Here is a 19,929-nt window from a genome sequence, read left to right on the forward strand (position 1 = left end):
CTGATCCAAAACTAACAATTCTGTAAAGGGGGACTGGCTGGAGCGTCCTCAGGATGAAGCAGGGGCCCTGAGGGTTCAGGTTCATGATATTTTATGGCCTTCCTTGATGTTGACGATGCTCCCAAAAGGATCTCGCTTTGCAAAATCTGAAGGTCTAAAGTTGTTCTCATGAGGACACACACACACACACACACTCACACACACTCACACACACTGCACACCACTCACACTTTCTCTGCACGTTCTCCTCCCTTCGCCCCCTCCAGCCATCCCCCCCCCCCTCGCCTGCATCACTCCTGTCACTGAATCAGCCTCTATCTTCTCCTCCCATCTGGAATTGAAACTAATGACCCTCTCAGAACTCCCTCGTCCATCTTCCTCCTGGTTTTTGCTCCTCCTTGATGTTCCTCATCTCCTCTGTTGTCTTGCCCTCCTCCTCCTCTTCCTCCTCCTCCTCCTCCTCCTCCTCCTCCTCCACCTCCTCAGCTCCTGGTCCGGCCCTCGAGACCTTCGTCGGCGAGGATGTGAACACCATGCTGATCGTCAATCTGCTGAGCGGGACGGAGTACAGCGTCAAGGTCATCGCCTCCTACACCACCGGATCCAGCGAGGCCCTTTCAGGAAGGGCCAAGACATGTGAGTCCGTTCGCTCCAACTTAATGTCACACCATCTGTCTGTTCATGACATTTTGCTGCCTGCTTGTTAAAATAATTTCAACGCTCTTCATGCCACACAAAACGCTGATGTCTAACGGGTGATCAGATATGTATGTTTGAACTTGAAATATGGCCTGATGCCCCTCCAGATTGTCACTCTTCATTGTCTTTTCTGTTGAAATAATAATAATAATAATAATAATAATAAACTTTATTTATATAGCACTTTTCATACAGAATGCAGCTCAAAGTGCTTCACATAAAAAGAATAAAAATAAGATATGTATACATATATACACATACATACACACTGATAGATAAAAACAACAAATAACAAATAAATAAATAATTGAGGACATCAACAGCAGGAATAAAAGGGGATAAACGAGAAAAATAAGAGGTAGTGTGTTACATTAAAACATAGGAAACGCAGCTGAAAATCAGACATGAATAAGAATACAAATGCCTTAAAATGGATTAAAATGTTGGAGCATATGATATTGAGTAAAAGTCATACTATAAAAAGGCATGGTTAAAAAGATAGGCGTTGTTTAAAGATTTCAGGAGAGACTGCCTCTCTAATGTCTTTGGGTAAGGTGTTCCAGAGTTTTGGTGTGTAGTTGAAAAATGCTGCATGTCCAGTTTTCCTTTGGGAGTGTGTATGGCTCTCGAGCAGTCCTGCAGAGGATGATCTGAGGAATGACAACAAGTTATTTTTTTTTTTTTTTCATTTATTTTATTTTTTATTTGGTCATTTGAGGGTGAGTTAATACACTACAATTTCCTTTCAGTTTCTTAGAAAGAACAGACCAAAAGGGTGTAGGCTGAAGCCTAAGCTTATTGTGCCTACCCTTTAAACCCTTAAATATCTTCTTACTAGAAAATACAACAACACAATCAGGACAAGAACAGAAAACAAACAGTAAACAGAGACTAACACAAAACAAAACAAAACAAAACAAAAACAACAAAACACAACAGAAAAAAAGAAAAAAACAGCTAAAAGGAAATGAAACAATATATCACTGTAATTTACAAAACAAGAGAGAAATACAGAAAAGTACTAGAAACTAGCCTTGACGTTATGTATATCACACTATTGCTCTATATCTGGCTATTATATTTGATCTGTACATCTTTTTAAATTTATTTATTGAACTACAATTTTTTAATTCATTATCTAGTCCATTCCATATTTTTACCCCTATAACCGATACACATCTATATTTGTTTTTTATTCTTGCATTAGTTTGTTTGAAGATGGCAGTTCCCCTTAAGTTGTACCGGCTCTCGCTATGGTGGAACAGCTCCTGAATACAGCACGGAAGCAGATGATTATGTGCCTTATACATCATAATTACATGTTATCAGATTCCCCACATGATAACAGCATTTGAGCTTCACACCCTGAGCGTGATGTCACAGTGAAATGGCCACCATGTGAATCTGGTCCAAGGGGCGAGACAGTTTCTCTAATTTTGGAGACAAGTCCACCATATCGCACTTTTCATTGTTACTTATAACATTACTGAATGCACCTGCAACCATTCAGCCTCACAGTAACAGTCTTCTGATGCATTTCTTCTCGCCTGGTGTTGTATGCTGCGTCTGGCCGTCATTTGCATACAGACAATCCTTCGGCGTTCCTCTTTGAAAGCGCCAGCTGTGGTTTCTTGGAGTTTTGTGATGTGACTGCAGAGCCTCTGCTTAATTGAAGAGTTCCCTCTCTAATCACAACAGCCAGTCAGGCACTTCAGACGTCGATGCCTTGATACCCATCTGACAGGCTTAGCAGCAATCCCAGCTAATTACATGATACGTTGCTTAAAATTTTATTGAGGCCCTCTCGGCTGTAACCAGAACCATTGATTAAAAGAATTTGGATCAAAGAGTTTGGAGTGGCTGCCGTTTTAGCTGCGCCATCCTGCTGTATTTTCCCTCTCTCAGTCACTTGTAATTCTGTGGTGGTTGATTTTTTCCTCTTTTGGGAGCGTATAGTTTCTTCCCATGATGATATGAGTTTGGACTGGGCCGTGTTTTTATTCATTCAGAAATGTTACACTTAATTTGTTTTTTCACAAACTCTTTCTATCAGTGATTGTCAAGATCTAAAGATTTCAAAAGTGAGTCATGACTTGTGGAACTGTATTTAAAAATATATCCATCTTAACGTTTGATTGAGTATTGAATCATAAATTATTATTTTGTAGAGTCATAAATTCTTGTTTTTTTCTCACAAAAAAAGAGCATAAATCCACAATGAGAGTCAGCTCAAAGAATGAAAAGCAAGAGTTATTTTCTTGATGCCAGTGGAAAGATCAGAGACAGAGACGCTTTCTCGAAGATTTTGGAAACATGGTTTAATAAGTTGAACTGCCTCGGTTCATGGGGGGACTTTTTCAGCTGTTTTAAGGAAAAACAAGATTTAAAGGCGCTGTGAAGAAGTGGCGACTGACACGCCTGCTTTGTCCGAAAACAGTTTGGTCCAACTTGCGAAATCATGCCATCGACTTCTTGTTTTCTAGAGCCGAGAGCGTGTAGACTCTGGGATTGAAAGTCTGCGGCTCGCTCTGTTTGTTTTCTCTTTGACTCGATGCCAGTGAAGTGATTAGCCGATCAAGACGACTCCCCCTAATCTAATCAGAGAGGCAGCAAAACACCTCGGACGTCGATGCCTCGATATCAATCTGACACTCTTGGCGGCGGCTTCGGCTAATTACATTCCAGCCCTGGACCGAGCCACAGATGGAGCAGATTTGAAGTTATCTCGGCGGCGATACGGACACTTCCAGAGGCTCCTCAAAGCGTCCAATCAATCAGCCACGATTTTCATGATAACTAACCGCCTCTTGGCAGGCCGGCCTCGCGGTTAAGATAGCCATTTTAAGTCTGGAAGGGCCTCGGCTTTGATCTCTGCGACGGCCAGTGTCCGTCAACAACCGCGTGTCCTTTTAAAACGTCCTTGAAGGAGACTGTGAAGCTCCACCACGCGGCGCCTCATCCATCGTCATTTGCCCCCGGATAAGAGCTCTCTCCAGATACGTGTCAGCTAAATGCCTACAAATGTAGATTTAAATGCATCCCAAGTGCCCCCGGTTTGCGTTGGTGCCATGATTTCCTCGCCGCCTGCATGACAATTAAGCACTTCTTGGTAGATTTGAAGGACAAAGGCGTCAGAGGAGGGGGGGGGGCTGGTTGGTTGGGGGACAGATGCAGAAATAAGGAAGGGGGGGAAAATGTGAGGAAGATGGGGGAAGAAGAAAGATAGGGAGATGGATGGAACTGAAAGGAGAGTCAGAAGATATGAGGCCAGTGGGATCCCAGGAGGAGGAAGCGGCGTCTGTCACTTTGCTGTGCCGCATGTTAATGAAGCCCGCCGACCGCTGCAGATGAACCCGACTGATACTTCAATGTCACATACTGTAAATCAGCGCGGGTATCACAGCCGCCGAGGACGGAAAGATGGTCGCGGCGCTCGGCTTTCATGTCGTACCTATTATTAATTCAGCCCGCAGGGTAAATTGTGTATAATTTCACAAAAAGGCTCCAGCCTAAAACAGGCAGTAACAGCAGAATATTCACCCATTTCTTTCTTTACTTAAGGCCGTCGAGCTTAGTTGAAAATGGTCAATATGTAAAATATAAAAGATGAACATGTAAGTGAAATGAATCTACTGTAGGTTTTCATAAAGCGGGGTAATATCAAGTTCAGTTTCATTTACAGGCCCACTGTTTATGCAAAATAAAACAATATTGTGATGCGAGACTAGATATCGTCTGGGATTTTGGATACTGGAATGTAGTTATATGGCATAAGTAGTGTCTTTTTAGTTTTTAAAGTTTCGTCATCGTATACACAATTTCAAGTGATTGTTTAGCAATCTCTTGTGTTTGCATAGTGGCTTCCAAAAAAAATAAAAAATAATAATAATCCCACTGACAATAAACTACCGTATTGATCTGAATATAAGACGATATTTTTTCCATTGAAAATGCCCGGAAAAAACGCCCTCGTCTTATATTGGGGGTCTAAGCAAATACACATGTATTGTACTTGCATGTTCCGTGCTTGAATGCAGTACACTTCCCCCGCTCTGGCACGGTTGGAAGGGGTGTGCTCCAGCACGGTACGGGCGTTCATGCACGAGCACATGCACGGTCACGCACGCAGCGCGCGAACGTGGATACAACGTAAATCATGCAGCTTTCCTCCTGCCTCCGCAAAATCGATTAATGCGAAGCGCGATTACCGGCGAATGGCCGCGTCGCGCAATCAATAATCAACCATGTTGTCTGTGTAGCTGTCCATGGTGCTGCTGCAACCGCGTATAAACAAAAGTTGATTTATGATGAAAGGTATATATGGCAGTCTGTGTGCGCCGCACACCTGTCAGATCCAGCAGACCTGACCGGGTGGGCGTGGTGCCGACCGAGGCACCGGGCGGCATCAGGTGGGCCGACCAGTGTGCGCCGCCACTCGGCTGAATGTAGCAGCCAGCTGACATGCCTCTCCGGCTGTCAGTTGGACGCTTTCTGAAGTTACCTCCGAAACTGTCGAGGTAAATAAACATCCCTTAACCCTGGCCATGAGTGCAATGTGAGACGGTGGCGGTCTCAGAAAGAAGAGCTAAAAAAGAGAAGAACGGCTTTTCGTGGTCCAAAAACCGGTCGATTCAACGAGACTGACAGGAGGGTGTGCGATTTTGTGAATGAGAAACGTAGTGAAGGACTGCCCGTTACGAGGGATGTGATGCAGCAGAAAGCACTTGAAGTTGCCACAGAGCTCAACATACCCCGCACTGAGTTTAAAGCTAGCATGGGCTGGTGTTGCAGAATGCAGTGGCGGATTTAAGAAATTTGGGGCCCAAGGCAAAGGCAGGCATGGGGCCCTCTGAGATGAGAGGACAACACACAAAACAGGGGCCCCGAGACACACATAATACGATAAGCATTCTGCTGGCATTTTAGCAAAAGTATTTTAATCAAAAACATAATTAATGTGCGCAAATAAGTAATAACTGTATTAACCATAAGTGTATCAGGAGTTTTATGGGGCCCTCAGGAACTTGGGGCCCTAGGCAACCGCCTAATTTTGCCTAATGGTAAGTCCGCTCCTGGCAGAATGTCCATATAAAAAGTATTTTTCCAAAAAAGGGTCTTGAAAAAGAGGGGTCGTCTTAAAATCAGGGTCGTCTTTTATTCGGGTCAATACGGTACTTTTCAGCTCGGTTGACGACAGGCAGTATAAACAATAAGCGCCTGCAAATCTGATGGCAACAAATTTCATTTATTAACAAAAGAGCTCAACAAAAATGTTCTTCCAATTACTTTCAAACTATAATTCAGCGGTATACTTTCTAATTCTAATTTGTGGTCGAAAAACTTTTCCGCTCCCTCGTCTCGCCAGGTGAGGTCTCCCAGGTGTTTCTAATCCCTTTAATTATATAAACCTAACTCTTGTTGTGTTAGCACTGACCCAAAGGGAGGGAGCAAGGAAATTAAATAATAATGAACTGCACAGAAATCATTCAGTACACATATTCAAACACCATATTTGACATAACTTGTTTGTGCGCCACTCTGTACTCTAATTTCATAGATTTAATTCCCTTTTTTATAAATTTTATCGGCAATCAGAGCCTAAAAGTCTCCAGTAGACATCCCTGTAATTGTCATAATATCGATATCGAGGTCAAAGATATTGTGATTTTTGATTTTGTTTATGTTTTCATACCTCTTTAATAAGACCGTGTGATAAACTGTGTATGATTTTGCATTGTGGTTCTGTTTTACACAATCCATAATGACAGAGCATGATCAATACGAAACGCCTGCAGTTCCCGGACCTGTTTAAAACGTCTTCAACAAAGAAAACGAGCCTCTGGGCGCTCCGGTCTGACCTTTGACCCCTCTGTTGAGATGAAAAATGAAGTGGACATGAATGTGTGTGTCAGAGGAACGAGCAGCGGCACTGAGGGAAAACCTCCAAAACACACAAAGAGTTTGTTTCCAGAAGTTAGAAAAAGTGTTTGTTTTTTATTAATTCATGTAGTTTTTGAGTTTCTCTTGTCACTGATTGGTCGTAAGACTTAAACTCACTGAAACCTGAGTAAATGTATTTGATGAGACATGGGGAAAAGATGATTAGTCACAAAAAAATACTAAAAAATTATTGTAAGAAGTATAGTTATATATTTAAAATTATATTCTAAGAGAAGTGCCATGAAATTTACACAAATTTACTGATATTTAAGTATCAGAATATTGAAAAGAGGGTTTTCAGAGGGTTTGATCATGCCTGTGGAGTTCTGGGTTCAAAAAAGGGTTGAAAAAAAAAAACTCCAGAACAGATATCGTGCCAAACAGAGAGTACAGCACATGTATCTTATCAGGTGCGCTGTGTGTTTGCTGGTTTATTGTTCCTTCGCTCTGAGGTGATTCACAACCTGCAGTGTTACAGGATCGATAAAAAGCCTCTGTTCGTTTATTAGTGCGTTGTTCCCGTTGGCCACAGTAAACTTCAGCTCGCTGCTCCAAACGCTGAATTTAAAATCCCTCCGTGTCGCCGGGTTAGATTTTTACATAAACATTATCCGGCCATACATTATGCATTTCCACTCCGTCCAAAATGGTGCAGATTGGATTTGGGAAAGCGCTCTGTTTTGTCCTGTTTTGTTCGAGCGAATGCAAAAACACACAGCGTGACGCACAAGGCTGTTAGCGACTCACAGTCACATGTATGCTAATGTCTTTAAACTCCTAACAAGTGGCGCTCGCAACGTCGGACCATAGAAGTGCATACATACCATTTGCATAAGGAGATTGTGTGTGTGTGTGTGTGTGTGTGTGTGTGTGTGTACTTCTGGAGCAAACACAGTGCAGCCACATTTTGCTCCCGATCTGTAAATAACTTCATGAAAAATGCATCTCGGGGTCAGTGAAGCCGAGCGGCCATATGTTTTTAGATCTGTCATCTGGAAACACGGTGGGAAGCAGTCGCCCTCAGCGCCGTACATGTGTGCCCGTTTCAAATAAAGACATGTTTGGGATTTTTTTTTGTTTGTTTTTTGTTTTTTTTTGTTTTTTTCCCCACTGCAGTAGTGTGTATAAAAGAATGCCTGCCAGTATGCAATCAGTATTTTCAGAGCTGTGAACCGCGTTGCACACTGTGTAATTAGGAATTTGTTTTGTTTCTTCATATGCCCGCATTCAACCGCAGGGACCGTGTCTGCAGCAGCTCAGTGCCTTGCTCAAGGACACTAAAGATAGACTGTGACCTGCTAGAACAACCAGACCGGCCTGGGTTAAAGGAAATCTCAGAATATTTGATATGAAAAGAAAGTTAGACTCCATTTCCACACTCAAAGATTTTGGGCAAAACATCATTTTTCTGGTTTACCCAGACTGAGACCAGATGTTGGACACCATTTCCACCTCTGGACGTCCAGTGGTTCAGTTCCTATGGGTAGCATTTCACATTAGCTTAGCATAAAGACTTGAAGTCTATAGGAGTCGTTAGCCTGGCTCCATCTGATTTACACAGTGGACGCTCAGGGTGGGAAGCTTAAAATCTCAAATCATATTTCAAGGTAAAACAACATGTTTGATCACCTGTGAGCTACTTTTAGACAACAGCTAACGTTAGCATTCATCTTCCTACCTAACGTAACTAAATTTATTTGATAGGTAGCTGACAGTTCCATTATATGATAGTTAAGACATAAGTTATTATGAAACTTGTTAAAGCTTGGAGTTAAACCCATTACACTGCCAGCTTCATCACAGCTTCCACACTTCAGCTGGACGACTTAAAAAGAAATGAGTCCAAGGTGTTCACTGATATTTCAGAATTAATTTGTGCCTTTCCTATTGGCTCATGGAGCAGGTCTGAGGTAGCCACGCCTCCTTCAGGTGATTGGTTGTTTGATCCAAACAAAAGAGATCACACTCCCAGGAGCAGAGGAAGAGGAAGACCGTTTGTTTGTTTTTCTTAGTGCATTTAGTTTAGTTCGGACCCACAAGTTTTAAAGCTGAACAAATCAGTCAATCAATCAATCAATCAATCAATCAAGCAGTGGATTTAACAGCAGCAACATAAACATGCAGCTGCAGGAAGATTTAAGTCGATACAGAATCACACTGTTAAAGGGAAAGTCCGCCATAAAACACCTCATAAACTTTATCCCTCTCTCTCTCTCTCTCTCTCTCCCTCTCTCTCTCTCTCTCTCTCTCTCTCTCTCTCTCCAGTGTACCTGGGGGTGACCGGCCTGACTCCCTACCAGGTGAGGATGAACAGCATGTGTTCGCAGTGGCAGCCGCACCGTCACGCCAGCACCTACCGGGTGGTGATCGAGTCCCTGCTCAGTGAGTACACACACACACACACACACACACACATACACACACGCATACACACACATACAAACATACATTCATCTGTCAGTTAGTTATTTGATGAATCGGTTAATCATTTAGTGCATAAAATGTGAAGAAAAAAAGCCAAACCCCAAATCAAAAGTCTTCAGAAGCCTCCCTCCGTCTGACCAGCAGCCTGGAAAACCCAAAATATTCATTTTATAACGATATCAGCGGAGAAAAGGGAGGCAATCAGAGCCTTTTAATGATCTTAGTGAAGCTGGAATCAGGCCGTGTTTGGTGTTTTTACCTGATAAAATGATTCATCCGTCACCAAATTATAGTAGATTAATTTTGTTGATCGACTAATCTGTTAATTGACTAATAATTTCAGCACTAAAACGTTTAGGATTAACACTTTCATTATGGCTGCAGGGCAAGAAGCCACGTCTGCTGTGAGTTACCTTCTCTCTCTCTCTCTCTCTCTCTCTCTCTCTCTCTCTCTCTCTCCTCAGATAAAGGTAAATCACACCAGATAATCATCTTTATATTTCCATTTTCATAATTTCGCAGTCAGAAAGCCACAGGCTGAGCCTCTCGGCCGCTGAGAAAATCCTTAGACTCGGTCCAGACGGAGCGTCCGAGTCCATCACTATGGACACCGTCTGTCGAAATGGGCACACCAAACAACAGGGAGGAAGGAGGGCGGTGTGTGTGTGTGTCTGTGTGTGTGTGTGTGTGTGTGTGTGTGTGTGTGTGGGTGGGTGAAATAAATCATCCACCTGTGTGCTTGTGTCACAAAACAGTGATTCCTGGAAAAGTCAAGAGGAGGAGCTGCATGACTAGAGGAGATATTAAAATTAAAAAAAATTGAAGCACTCAGTCAAGTTGACATGCAGCAAAACACACACACACACACACACACACACACACACACACACTCATATTGGTTTAAAAGTACACACAGATGCACATGGAGGTTTACACCAATATGATGGAGGTGGAAATAAAATGTTCAAGTTTAAATTCAATATTGAATATTGGCATAAAATACTAGACAGCAGATATAATGGTATCATCTCAGCCTGTGAAAACCAATATCAAGCCCACACTAATACACACACACACACACACACACACACACACACACAGGTATGATGCATATATGCACTCACTCATGCACATAAATCATCAAGCCCCTGTTCAGTGGGTTTACAGAGTATCAAACTGAGAACAGGGCAAGCATAAAATAGAGAGGTGGGTGCACACACACACACACACACACACACACACACACACACTGTGCCTCTCATCCTCCACATGTATCTAAGCAGGGAAACATTGACATTCAGCACCTCTCCTCAGATGTGCGCTGATAGAAGTGTGTGCTGACTCTCAATGTCCAATCTGCTTTACACTCTGCGCTCCGAGCGTCCCGTCAGATTACACCATGCCGAGAAACAAGCGCCCCTCTCTGCTGCCCGTCGCCCACTGAGGCCGCCACGCTGCTTTTTACTGGTATGATACCAGACAGTTTGCAGGGGATGATGGAGAGGAAAAGAATCGTTGTTGGACTGCAAAAAAAAAAAAAAAAAAAATCCATCTTAACGAGTCATTCAGTCTGACACTCACAGGTGAAATCTTGTTTTTCTTCCAACAAGGTAAAAAAAAAAAAATCTGCCAGTGGGATAAGATAATCCCACTTGTTTCTAGTGCGGTTGCTCTTGTTTCATGAATTTTTCTGGGAACAAGTAGCAATGTGTTGAAACAAGGCAGAATAAGGCAGATCAGCCACTGGGATCAAGAAAATTCAAGAAAAGTCCTTTTGATTCTGGTGACCTTTCCACCAAACACAGGTCATTTCAAGGACGTTACCTTGATGTTCACACACAGCTAAGCACTACTTTGGTGCTGATTCGATATGTATTGCTATTGTTAAGTACAGCGGTCCCACGTTTATCGCGGGAGTTACGTTCTAAAAATAACCCGCAATAGGCCAAATCCGCGAAGTAGTCAGCTTTATTTTTTACAATTATTCTAGATGTTTTAAGGCTGTAAAACCCCTCACTACACACTTTATACACTTTTCTCAGACAGGCATTAACATTTTCTCACTTTTCTCTCTTGTTTAAACTCTCAAAGTTCAAACCTTCATAGAAAAATAAGTCCAGTATTATAGAATGAACGCATTCTGTACTGTACAGGAGACACGGCACGGAGGAGATTGATTGACAACGGTCTACAGTCCCATAGCCAATCAGGATGCAGAACACAATGCGCTGTATTAAAAAAAAAAAAAAAAAAAAAAAAAAAAAGCATGCAAAATTGCACTAAAAAAAAAAATCCGCGAAACTGCGAGGCCGCGAAAGGTGAACCGCGTTATAGCGAGGAACAACTGTACTGTGATTCTACAAGCATTGTGATTTGATGTCAGGATTTATTGTGATTTTTGTTTTTTGAATAATCCTCCCAAAATCCCACATTAGGACACCAAGACCTTGAGGAACACCACAGAAAAATTCATGCTTTGATTTGGTGTCAAAAACGTTTGACATTTGAAGATTTCAGTAATAAAGAGACTGGATGTCGAGCGGTCTGTTGAGTAAATGTGTCAGAAAGTCACTCTTAAACCCAGAGCTCGTCTGAACGGCCTCGCTCTCTAGTTTGTGTCTGTAAAGTCTGATGAGGCTGTGATTCTCCTAGAGGTCACTAGAGGTCATTTTCTCCAGCGACGTCCAGTTTGACCAAAAGTCTCTGCCTGCAGTGAAATGGCTGCTATGGGGGCCAACATCATCACACAGGAATCAAATGTGGCTCATTGAATCCACAAGAGTCTCAGCTTTCCAGTCAAAGCAACTGATGCAGCTCCAAGACTGTTTAGGATCACAGGTGTATCACAGGTGTTTTCATCCGGATAGAGGACAGTTATTTCAGCACCATGGACAGCACCCAGCAGGCCAAAATTCACCAAAACATAATTGAAAACTGAATAATAAAACCAGTAAGCACAAAACACAAGGTTTGCATTGGTGTAATACAACATCCAGTATGCATTGATCGTCAGATACCTTTTAAAATAAAACAGCTGTTTGGACCCTGACATCATTAGATTCAATTAGATTCAAACATTTGTGATGTATAGCATATCTATGTTTGTTTAAAAATGTGAGACAAAGTTTCCCATAAAGATCTTGTACATCAAGATGTTTCTGTGGGGATCCTCTAGCAAAATCTCTGTTGAACATGACGTCGCCGGCTTCTGAGGGTCATAGCATCGACAGTGGAGGTCAGATTGATTCGACTCCAGCACCATTAGATTCAGGAGAAAACACTGAGCATTTCTGGTTATAATATGTGGATGTCCAGTTTGAATTGTAGGCGTGAGCAGCGAAAAAAACGGGACAATTTGGCAGCAATTTGGCAGGGACCTCTCAGTGTTTTCCAGGTATTTGTCGAGACTCGGGACACCCAGTTTGAAACCTTCTGGTTACCGTAGAAAAGACAAATGATCACAGTGGAGAAGAATCAAAGCCCGTACGTCCGTTCATGAGGGTTTTAGTGTCTCTTGTCAGCGTGCACACAGGTAATCCAGTTTATCTGCTAATAATTGCAGGATTGTTTTTGCGTACGTTGCAGTTTGGAGGTGGTTTGTTGGCTCGTCGGCTGTTGACGAGGTCACGGCCGCTGCCTCTGTTCTGATGACGGATGGCGTGCGAACAGCAGGGGAAGCTTAACGCCTGGAAATCGAACACGGCGTCGGTGAAGTCTGTCATGAATACAAACAGCGCAAAAAAACACATTAGCTTCCTGGCTAACTGCTTACAAGGCAGGAAGGCTTGGAAGTCTTCTTTCTTCTGCTGCTTTTAGGGAACAAACAGATGGACATGCACATATTGTATGGACGCACATGCAGATATATACACACACACACACACACACACACACACACACACACACACGCATACATTCCCCTCCTGCCAAAGGCCTGGTAATTGCTGTCTGGATTACATATGGTCTTATAGGCAGAGATGACAAGATTATTAGTTGTGACTAAGCATCACTACTTCTGTGTGTTTGTGTGCATGTGTGTATAAAGTGCGTGTGTGTGTGTGCACACTTTCTTGCATGCCTACACACCTGAGCCCTGTGTGTGTGTGTGTTTGTGTGTGTGTGTAATTACCTGCATGTCTGATTAATTTCCGAGCTATAACCTGGGATACAGAACGCGTGCGATTCTGATTTTCTCTGCCTCCTCGGCTCAGATTTCCCATGATGCCGCGGCTCCCACGCTGCATACTTGCGCTCGCAGGCGGCGGCGGCAGCGGCGGCTCCATGCACACTTGTGCGCTTTCATTAGTGGGAGTTTCAGCATGCGGCGAGGGGGCTTGTCCACGTCCGAATCCCTAAACAGGCTGAGATGACAAAAGATGTGGTTGTTTCCCTGCAGACTGAGGAGGCTTCACGGACCCGAGCCCGGCTGACATTTATATTTGCTGTGTAAGTTTAAAAAAGAAAAAGAGAAAAACAGAAGAAGTAAAGGTCGATGTTGTGGTTGCCAAGTGTGTCGGGAAGAGATATACTCGTTAGAGGAATGACAGTAATTGCTTCTTGTTGCATCTATTCAGAGGTTAGCCCGACCACCACAGAGGAGGAAAAAAAAAAAACACACAAAACACAGAATGAGGCTCTTCAGTCTTCTGTCCCGGCTGCTGTGCTGCAGGTTTGGCCCGAGCCTGCAGCCGGTCCACAGGCGGTGCAGGAGTAAAGAATTGAGAGAGGAGTTTTTCATTAAAACAGTAAATCCAAAACAAAGCCGTTATGAGCCGGGAGCGGAGGGGAACCTGCGTCTTCACTTTCTTTTTGTTTTTGTTTTTTTCTTCACAACATTGTAAGTAGTTATCATGCAGCCAGCTGTCAGCGTGTGTGTGTGTGTGTGTGTGAGTGTGTGGGAGTGTGGAAATGAAGTGGAATGAAGGCCTCCGTCAAACCGAGTCACTGCAGGATGTGAATGGCAGTCGTCTTAAAGGGACAGACCGCAAAACAACCCGAGTCCCCGCTTCGGACACGGGTCATGTCCAAATTTACTGACTCATGAACTTATTAACTAAATGCACCTGAAGATTGACAGCTGGCCTGGGTGACATATAAACCCCATATTTTCCTGCATTTAACAGCTGCAACTGCATTTTACTTTGAAATGCTCCGGTTACATTTGGAAGAGTTTATGCAACATTGAACATAAAGCGGGTAGCTCTTACATCAGGCAGTCACTCAAATGCTAAAATGAGTCATGAACAAGCACCATGAACATAAATTGTTCCTATCAGGGACAGAATGAAAAGCAGATTAAAGCTGTTAGTGTGAAATACACATTTATGGGGTCAGAATTATCCTCATTTCTGCATACACATCTCTGCAATATGCAGCTTCCCAATTAACACACAGGGCACACTCCTGAATATTTACTCACCGGTATAAATTCCCAGAGTGAATAAATTGATGTTCATTTTGAATTAGGAAGTGGTCAGCAGGTCAGCAGGTCAGCAGTTACAACTTAGGAGTTACTAGTTACCAGGTGTAAGGCAAACCAGATTTTAATCCCTAATATGAGACTAAAGGACATGTTAAGATGGAGATTTTGTTTGTTTTTATCCACTGAAGCTCTCAGACAGTCAGCGCATTCTCGCTGCGGCTCAAGCCAAAGTTCAGAGCGGTCGTGCTAAAATCATTTGCAGCATAAAGGTAGAAAGAGGAGGATTTGTCGTTGCAGTTTGTAAAAAAACAACATTCAAACTCCCTGGCTGGCAGTGAGTTTGTGGAGCCCTGAAAAGCTTAAAAGGTTCACCTCTGTTTGAGTTTGTTTTGTTAACCAAGCATTTTGAAGCTGCTGATTGCGAACCACAGCCCGAGGTCAGGACTTTTTTTTTTTTTTTTGGAAAAGTTGGCAGCCGGCTCTTGTGGGCATGAGTGCACCAGATAGTGAACTCACCCTCTCAAAACTGTTAGTGATGATTCCAATCTTGTACTTTTTTCCTGGCGGTTCGAGTCGGTCCTCAGAAACTTGTCATGCTGAAAGGCGTGTTTACTGTCTGTTTGGAATAGGACTCCATTTGCTGCGTTGCTGGACTTCCCTTGGACTCCGCTCGGCCCCGATTCACCGTGTTCCTGTCAAAATGTCTCTGCACCAATGTCACACAGACAAATTCCTCTGCGACCGAAGTAATTTTCCCTCGATTCTTATTCTGTGCAGCAGCTGGGCTCGGCGCCAGCAGGAATAATTGTATATTTTGCCATTCGTTTGAAACTGATAACACAGTCTAACAGCCCTAAATAACGTCAAACAGCAGATGGTGCGGCCCGATTCAGTTCCACACATCCGAAATTCAGCTGCCACCTCAGAGGCACGGTTTACTTTTAATACAGCCGTCACCGCCAAATAGGAAAGTAATGGCCGTTATTCATCACCTTTAGTCCTCAAGCTGCAGCCTCGCCGTCATTACGGCCGCGGAAAGCGCAGGTATTATTGCGACTCCGCTGTGGTTTCCTTGGGGAGCTCCAAGGTTTCAGCTCTCTCAACAGACAATAGAGCTAAATGAGGATTTATGTTAGCGCACTTGGTAAATAATTACAAGGGGAAAATACATCTGCTGTTGGAGAGAAAAGAAGGAAATGGAATGAATTATCCTCTTTCCTAGGGAATGAGAGAAATGAGATAGGGAGGTAATGGTGGGGAAGAAGAGGGCGAAAGAGAGAAATGGATGACAAACGATGATGGAGAGACAGCGGAGTGTTTTCATAAATCCCCTGTGGGATGGAGGTTTATTGTTGAGTTCAACCCTCCACTTCCACCTGTAAAAAAATAATGAGATTCAGCTTTTAAGGGAATAATGCACACACTCGCAGGTTTGTGGGTGAGTCGTGTTTGAATAATCCCCGTCTACCCCGCAGAAAATGCCTTTGTTCACAAGTGAGTGAGTGTTAAAATCTTATGCCTTATTATCTTATTGCCATTTCTCTTGTTTCCATGAGGTTTTGTGTCAGAGAAGAGCTAAAGACGGTGGCACACTGTGGCAGTGAGGCAAAGGTGATACGGCTTGACTGGAAACCTCTGTAACTACAGCAAAATGAAAGTTGAGATGATGTCTGTCGTGGTCGGCCGCATCTACCTGCGTGTGTTTGTAAAAATCAGGACTGAAATATCTCTCTGATATAAGTTCAAAACAGAATGCACACGTCACACAGTTACATTTCCACCATCGAACTCCTGAAACAACTCTCATTTTTAGAAAAATATCCCAAGACGTGTATTTCATATCCACATAATCCACCCATAAGAACTGAACCAGTGGATTTCAGAGGTGAAAATGGTGTCCGACATCCTCACCCGATTACGAAAACCAAGTTTCTCATTTACATGGTAATTTACATGAGGAATAACCTTTTTACTAAAGTGCATGTGTACTCACTGTTTGAAAACGTGGGAAACAAGAAATGTATTGATAAAGGCATGAATAAGCAAAACATGGACACAAAAATAAGAACGGTTGGGATGCACCTGAATCCATATTCAGCAAGCTCCAAATTATGACTTTATGATGAATAACCTAAGCTTCTGAACATTTTTCTAGTAGTTCAGCTTTAAATGATGCATATAATATCTTCATCACATCAGATCTTTTACTTTGAAGCAACATAAACACAGATAACACATTATATAGTGGATGGAGGTTCAGCAAAAGAACAGACAATAATAGTCGCAGTCAGTGGTGGACAGTAACGGAGTAAATTTACTTGAGTACTGTACTTAAGTACAGACTCTGAGGATTTGTACTTTACTTGAGTATTAGATTTCTTTGATACTTATTACTCTTACTCGAATACATTTCCAAGACAATTATTTTTACTCTTACTCGAGTAAATTTCTAGGAAGGCTGAAAAGTACTCGTTACTTTAAAGTCGGCTGTGTTTTTTTTTTTTTTTTTTTTTTCTAAAATACTATTGGACACAAGCTGTGTTTGTCAAAGAAGGAAACCTATCACAGTACACGTTCTCCACTGGGATCTACGTAAAAGCGGAAATACGTCGCCAAATAAGGATAATGCCAAAGTAACCATGCTCAACAACTCAAAACAAGACCGCGACAATGGCGGCAGCAGGAGAAGAAAGAGTCTCAGTCTTATGATCCTCTTATGATCTCATTCATTTTATTTGTTTTTGTAGGTGTTTCTGCAGGCTTTGTATAACATTGTGATTTTACACGCAAACACATCAGTGCAGGTGGTTTCAAAGAGTTAATTCTCTGAAACAAGAGTTACAAGGTCCTATACACTGAAAAAATTACAGTAATTCATTGATGTAAAAAATAAGAAATTTACTCTTACTCTTACTTTTACTTTTACTTTAAGTAAATTTAAAAGCATGTACTCTTGGATACTTAAGTACCTTTAAAAGCAAGTACTTTTTTACTCTTACTCGAGTACCATGTCAACTGAGCTACTTTTACTTGTAACGGAGTAAATTTTGACCAGTAGTATTTTTACTCTTACTCAAGTACTGGGGTCGAGTACTCTGTCCATCTCTGGTCGCAGTGCACAAATCATGTAAAAGCATCCTTAAACTTAATAACACAACACAAAGAGCTCATGATGAACAACACACAGACAAACTAAACATGAACCAAACAACAACAAACTGGGCTCAGTAAATGTCCGCTGCCCAAAAGCATGCTGGGAACGTCCACTGCCTGGCGTTCACTCAGACGTCGGTCACTCAGACAGAAGTCCAACATGTTTTTTCACAGCCAGATTTCTTCTGATTTGCCAAATGCAGAATCTCTAGAGTGGGTTTGCTAAACCTCTAGAGTTTTAATAAGCAGGAATTTCAGTCCTTTTACATTTCTCTGTTGTTAAAATCCAAAAAAAAAATCACTGCTTGTTTGAGCCATGCCAACTCATTTTGCTCCAAAACAAACGCAAATACAAATCCGCACACCTCCAGCAGCTGCTAAGGAGCGGCGCACGTCAAGTTTGGCATTCTTCCTCAGGCCGTATCATCTTCTCATTGTTGGATCGGTGAAACTGTATTTTAAGCTTATGAAACGTAATAAAAGGCCTCGTTAGCGCAGACAGATTTTGCAGCAGTGTGAGTCAGACATATGGGGTTTAAACGCGTGCACAGGCCTCGGCTGCAGCGGCTCAGCACACGGAGAGTCAATATTCAGCTGTGGCCTTTCTGCGACGCTTAATCCTCCACTTTCACTTCTCGACGGAAACACTTTGTGCATTTGCAAATAAATGCGCTTGGATTTGCGGTTACATACCTGCACAGTATTCAGATGAGAGCGTTTGGACATTGTGTTTTCTGTCGGCGGTTTTATTGTAAATTACTTGGCACGGCACCGCAGCGTTTTAACTCATTAAAATGTATCATCGGCGCCGTGTAATGAAGTTGTAGAAGTGTAAGCGCTTCGTCGTGGATAATAAGTTTTTCTCCTGACAAGTTTTGGAAATTTATTTGACGCGGTGCCAGCGTTGATGCCTGGCCACCGGTGTGGGGGCAGACAGAAAGAACAAACACATGTTGATTATTTCAGTAATTGGATTTGGTCCATCAAGTGTCCCTGACTGTAAACTGTGAGAAGTTTAATTTTAATTTAGTTTATTGGTGCAGTTTATAAAAGGCACTGAGGGAACAGGGAGGGAGAAATTCAAATTGTGCTGCTGAGACAAAAAAAAAAAAACCTCCATCGGGACTCATAAAAACATCTCACTACAAAAGAGAAAGGCAGAAAAAAATCCACATGACAAAATTAAAAAAAAAAAAAAGTGTTGGAAATTAGGTGACGCTGAAACGCGCTGAGGAATTTAACCACCCATTTAACCTCCATTAGCCTTCATCAGTCCATTTAACTCCCTTTAATTTCATTAGTTCGCCTCAGAAATCTCAGCGTTTGATTTGATTTCAGTTCCCGGGTTTACAGTGCAATCTAAAAAAAAGGACCGCTTGATTTGCCATGATTGCAATTCAGTGCGAAAACTCGACATTTCTAAATGATTAGCCTTGTATTACAAATACATTTATAACACATTATAGAAGGAAACAGTAAATCTGTGTCATGTTCATGTTGGTTTGTTGTGTTAATGCAGTAACTCAGAGTCAAATTTGACTATTTTGACAAACGGCGTTGCTTTTCTCACGTTCATTTTTCCTCTGTTTTGCAGCAACGTCTCGTAAAAATGAGGTTCTCATGCAGCTAAACCTCATTCTTAATTACATTTGGGGGGAAATGCATTTTGTCTCGGATTATATTTGTTTGTAACGAGTGAAATCCCTTTAGTTTCGACCTGAGTTTGAGTCCGGCGTGGAGCGACAGTTTTTTTTCCAAATGTTACATCACATCACTGTAACCAAGTGTTTTTTTTTTTATGCATAAACCTAACCTTTCACTAACCTCCAAGTAGTTTTGGTGGCTAAAATAACAAAACTGGGTTAAATGCCGTCTGACATGATATACAAGATATGTTGATTAGAAATATTTTTGTTATACATCAGATGAAAAATGTAATTCACAACAAAAATACCCTTCCCCCTACACATGAGAATTAAGAATGCAGTTTAGTGGGATGGGCGCTTAATTTTTTTTGGAGACAGAGTTGTGGTTTTATTTTGAAATCTGGTTTGCAGCCACAGTAAAACTCAAATCTAAGCCACACCCACACTGTTTGATTGACAGGTGATCCGTGGACAGCACAGTGCAGAAACACCACGACTTAGCAGCAAAGATTGAGACAAAATAAACACAAAAGTCCTTTGAAATACACATTTGATTTTGTTCACCGGCAAAATGGTCGTGTAATATTTGTCTCCTGCCAGATGAAAGCACGCAGAGGGGCTTTAAGCGACGTTTTCCGCTGTAAT

The 19,929-nt window shown here is 42.2% G+C and overlaps 1 protein-coding gene across 1 annotated transcript in view; it reads left to right on the top strand.

Annotated features, from left to right (window-relative positions):
* col14a1b (collagen, type XIV, alpha 1b) overlaps positions 1 to 19,929 on the top strand; it is a 247,931-nt gene that overhangs the window by 130,033 nt on the left and 97,969 nt on the right. The window contains exons 21-22 of the mRNA XM_030063880.1: positions 487 to 636; positions 8,905 to 9,021. Coding sequence (XP_029919740.1) covers positions 487 to 636; positions 8,905 to 9,021 — 267 coding nt within the window. The remainder of the gene's footprint in view (positions 1 to 486; positions 637 to 8,904; positions 9,022 to 19,929) is intronic.

Source organism: Myripristis murdjan, chromosome 11 (assembly GCF_902150065.1).
Source record: "Myripristis murdjan chromosome 11, fMyrMur1.1, whole genome shotgun sequence".
Classification (NCBI taxonomy): Eukaryota; Metazoa; Chordata; class Actinopteri; order Holocentriformes; family Holocentridae; genus Myripristis; species Myripristis murdjan.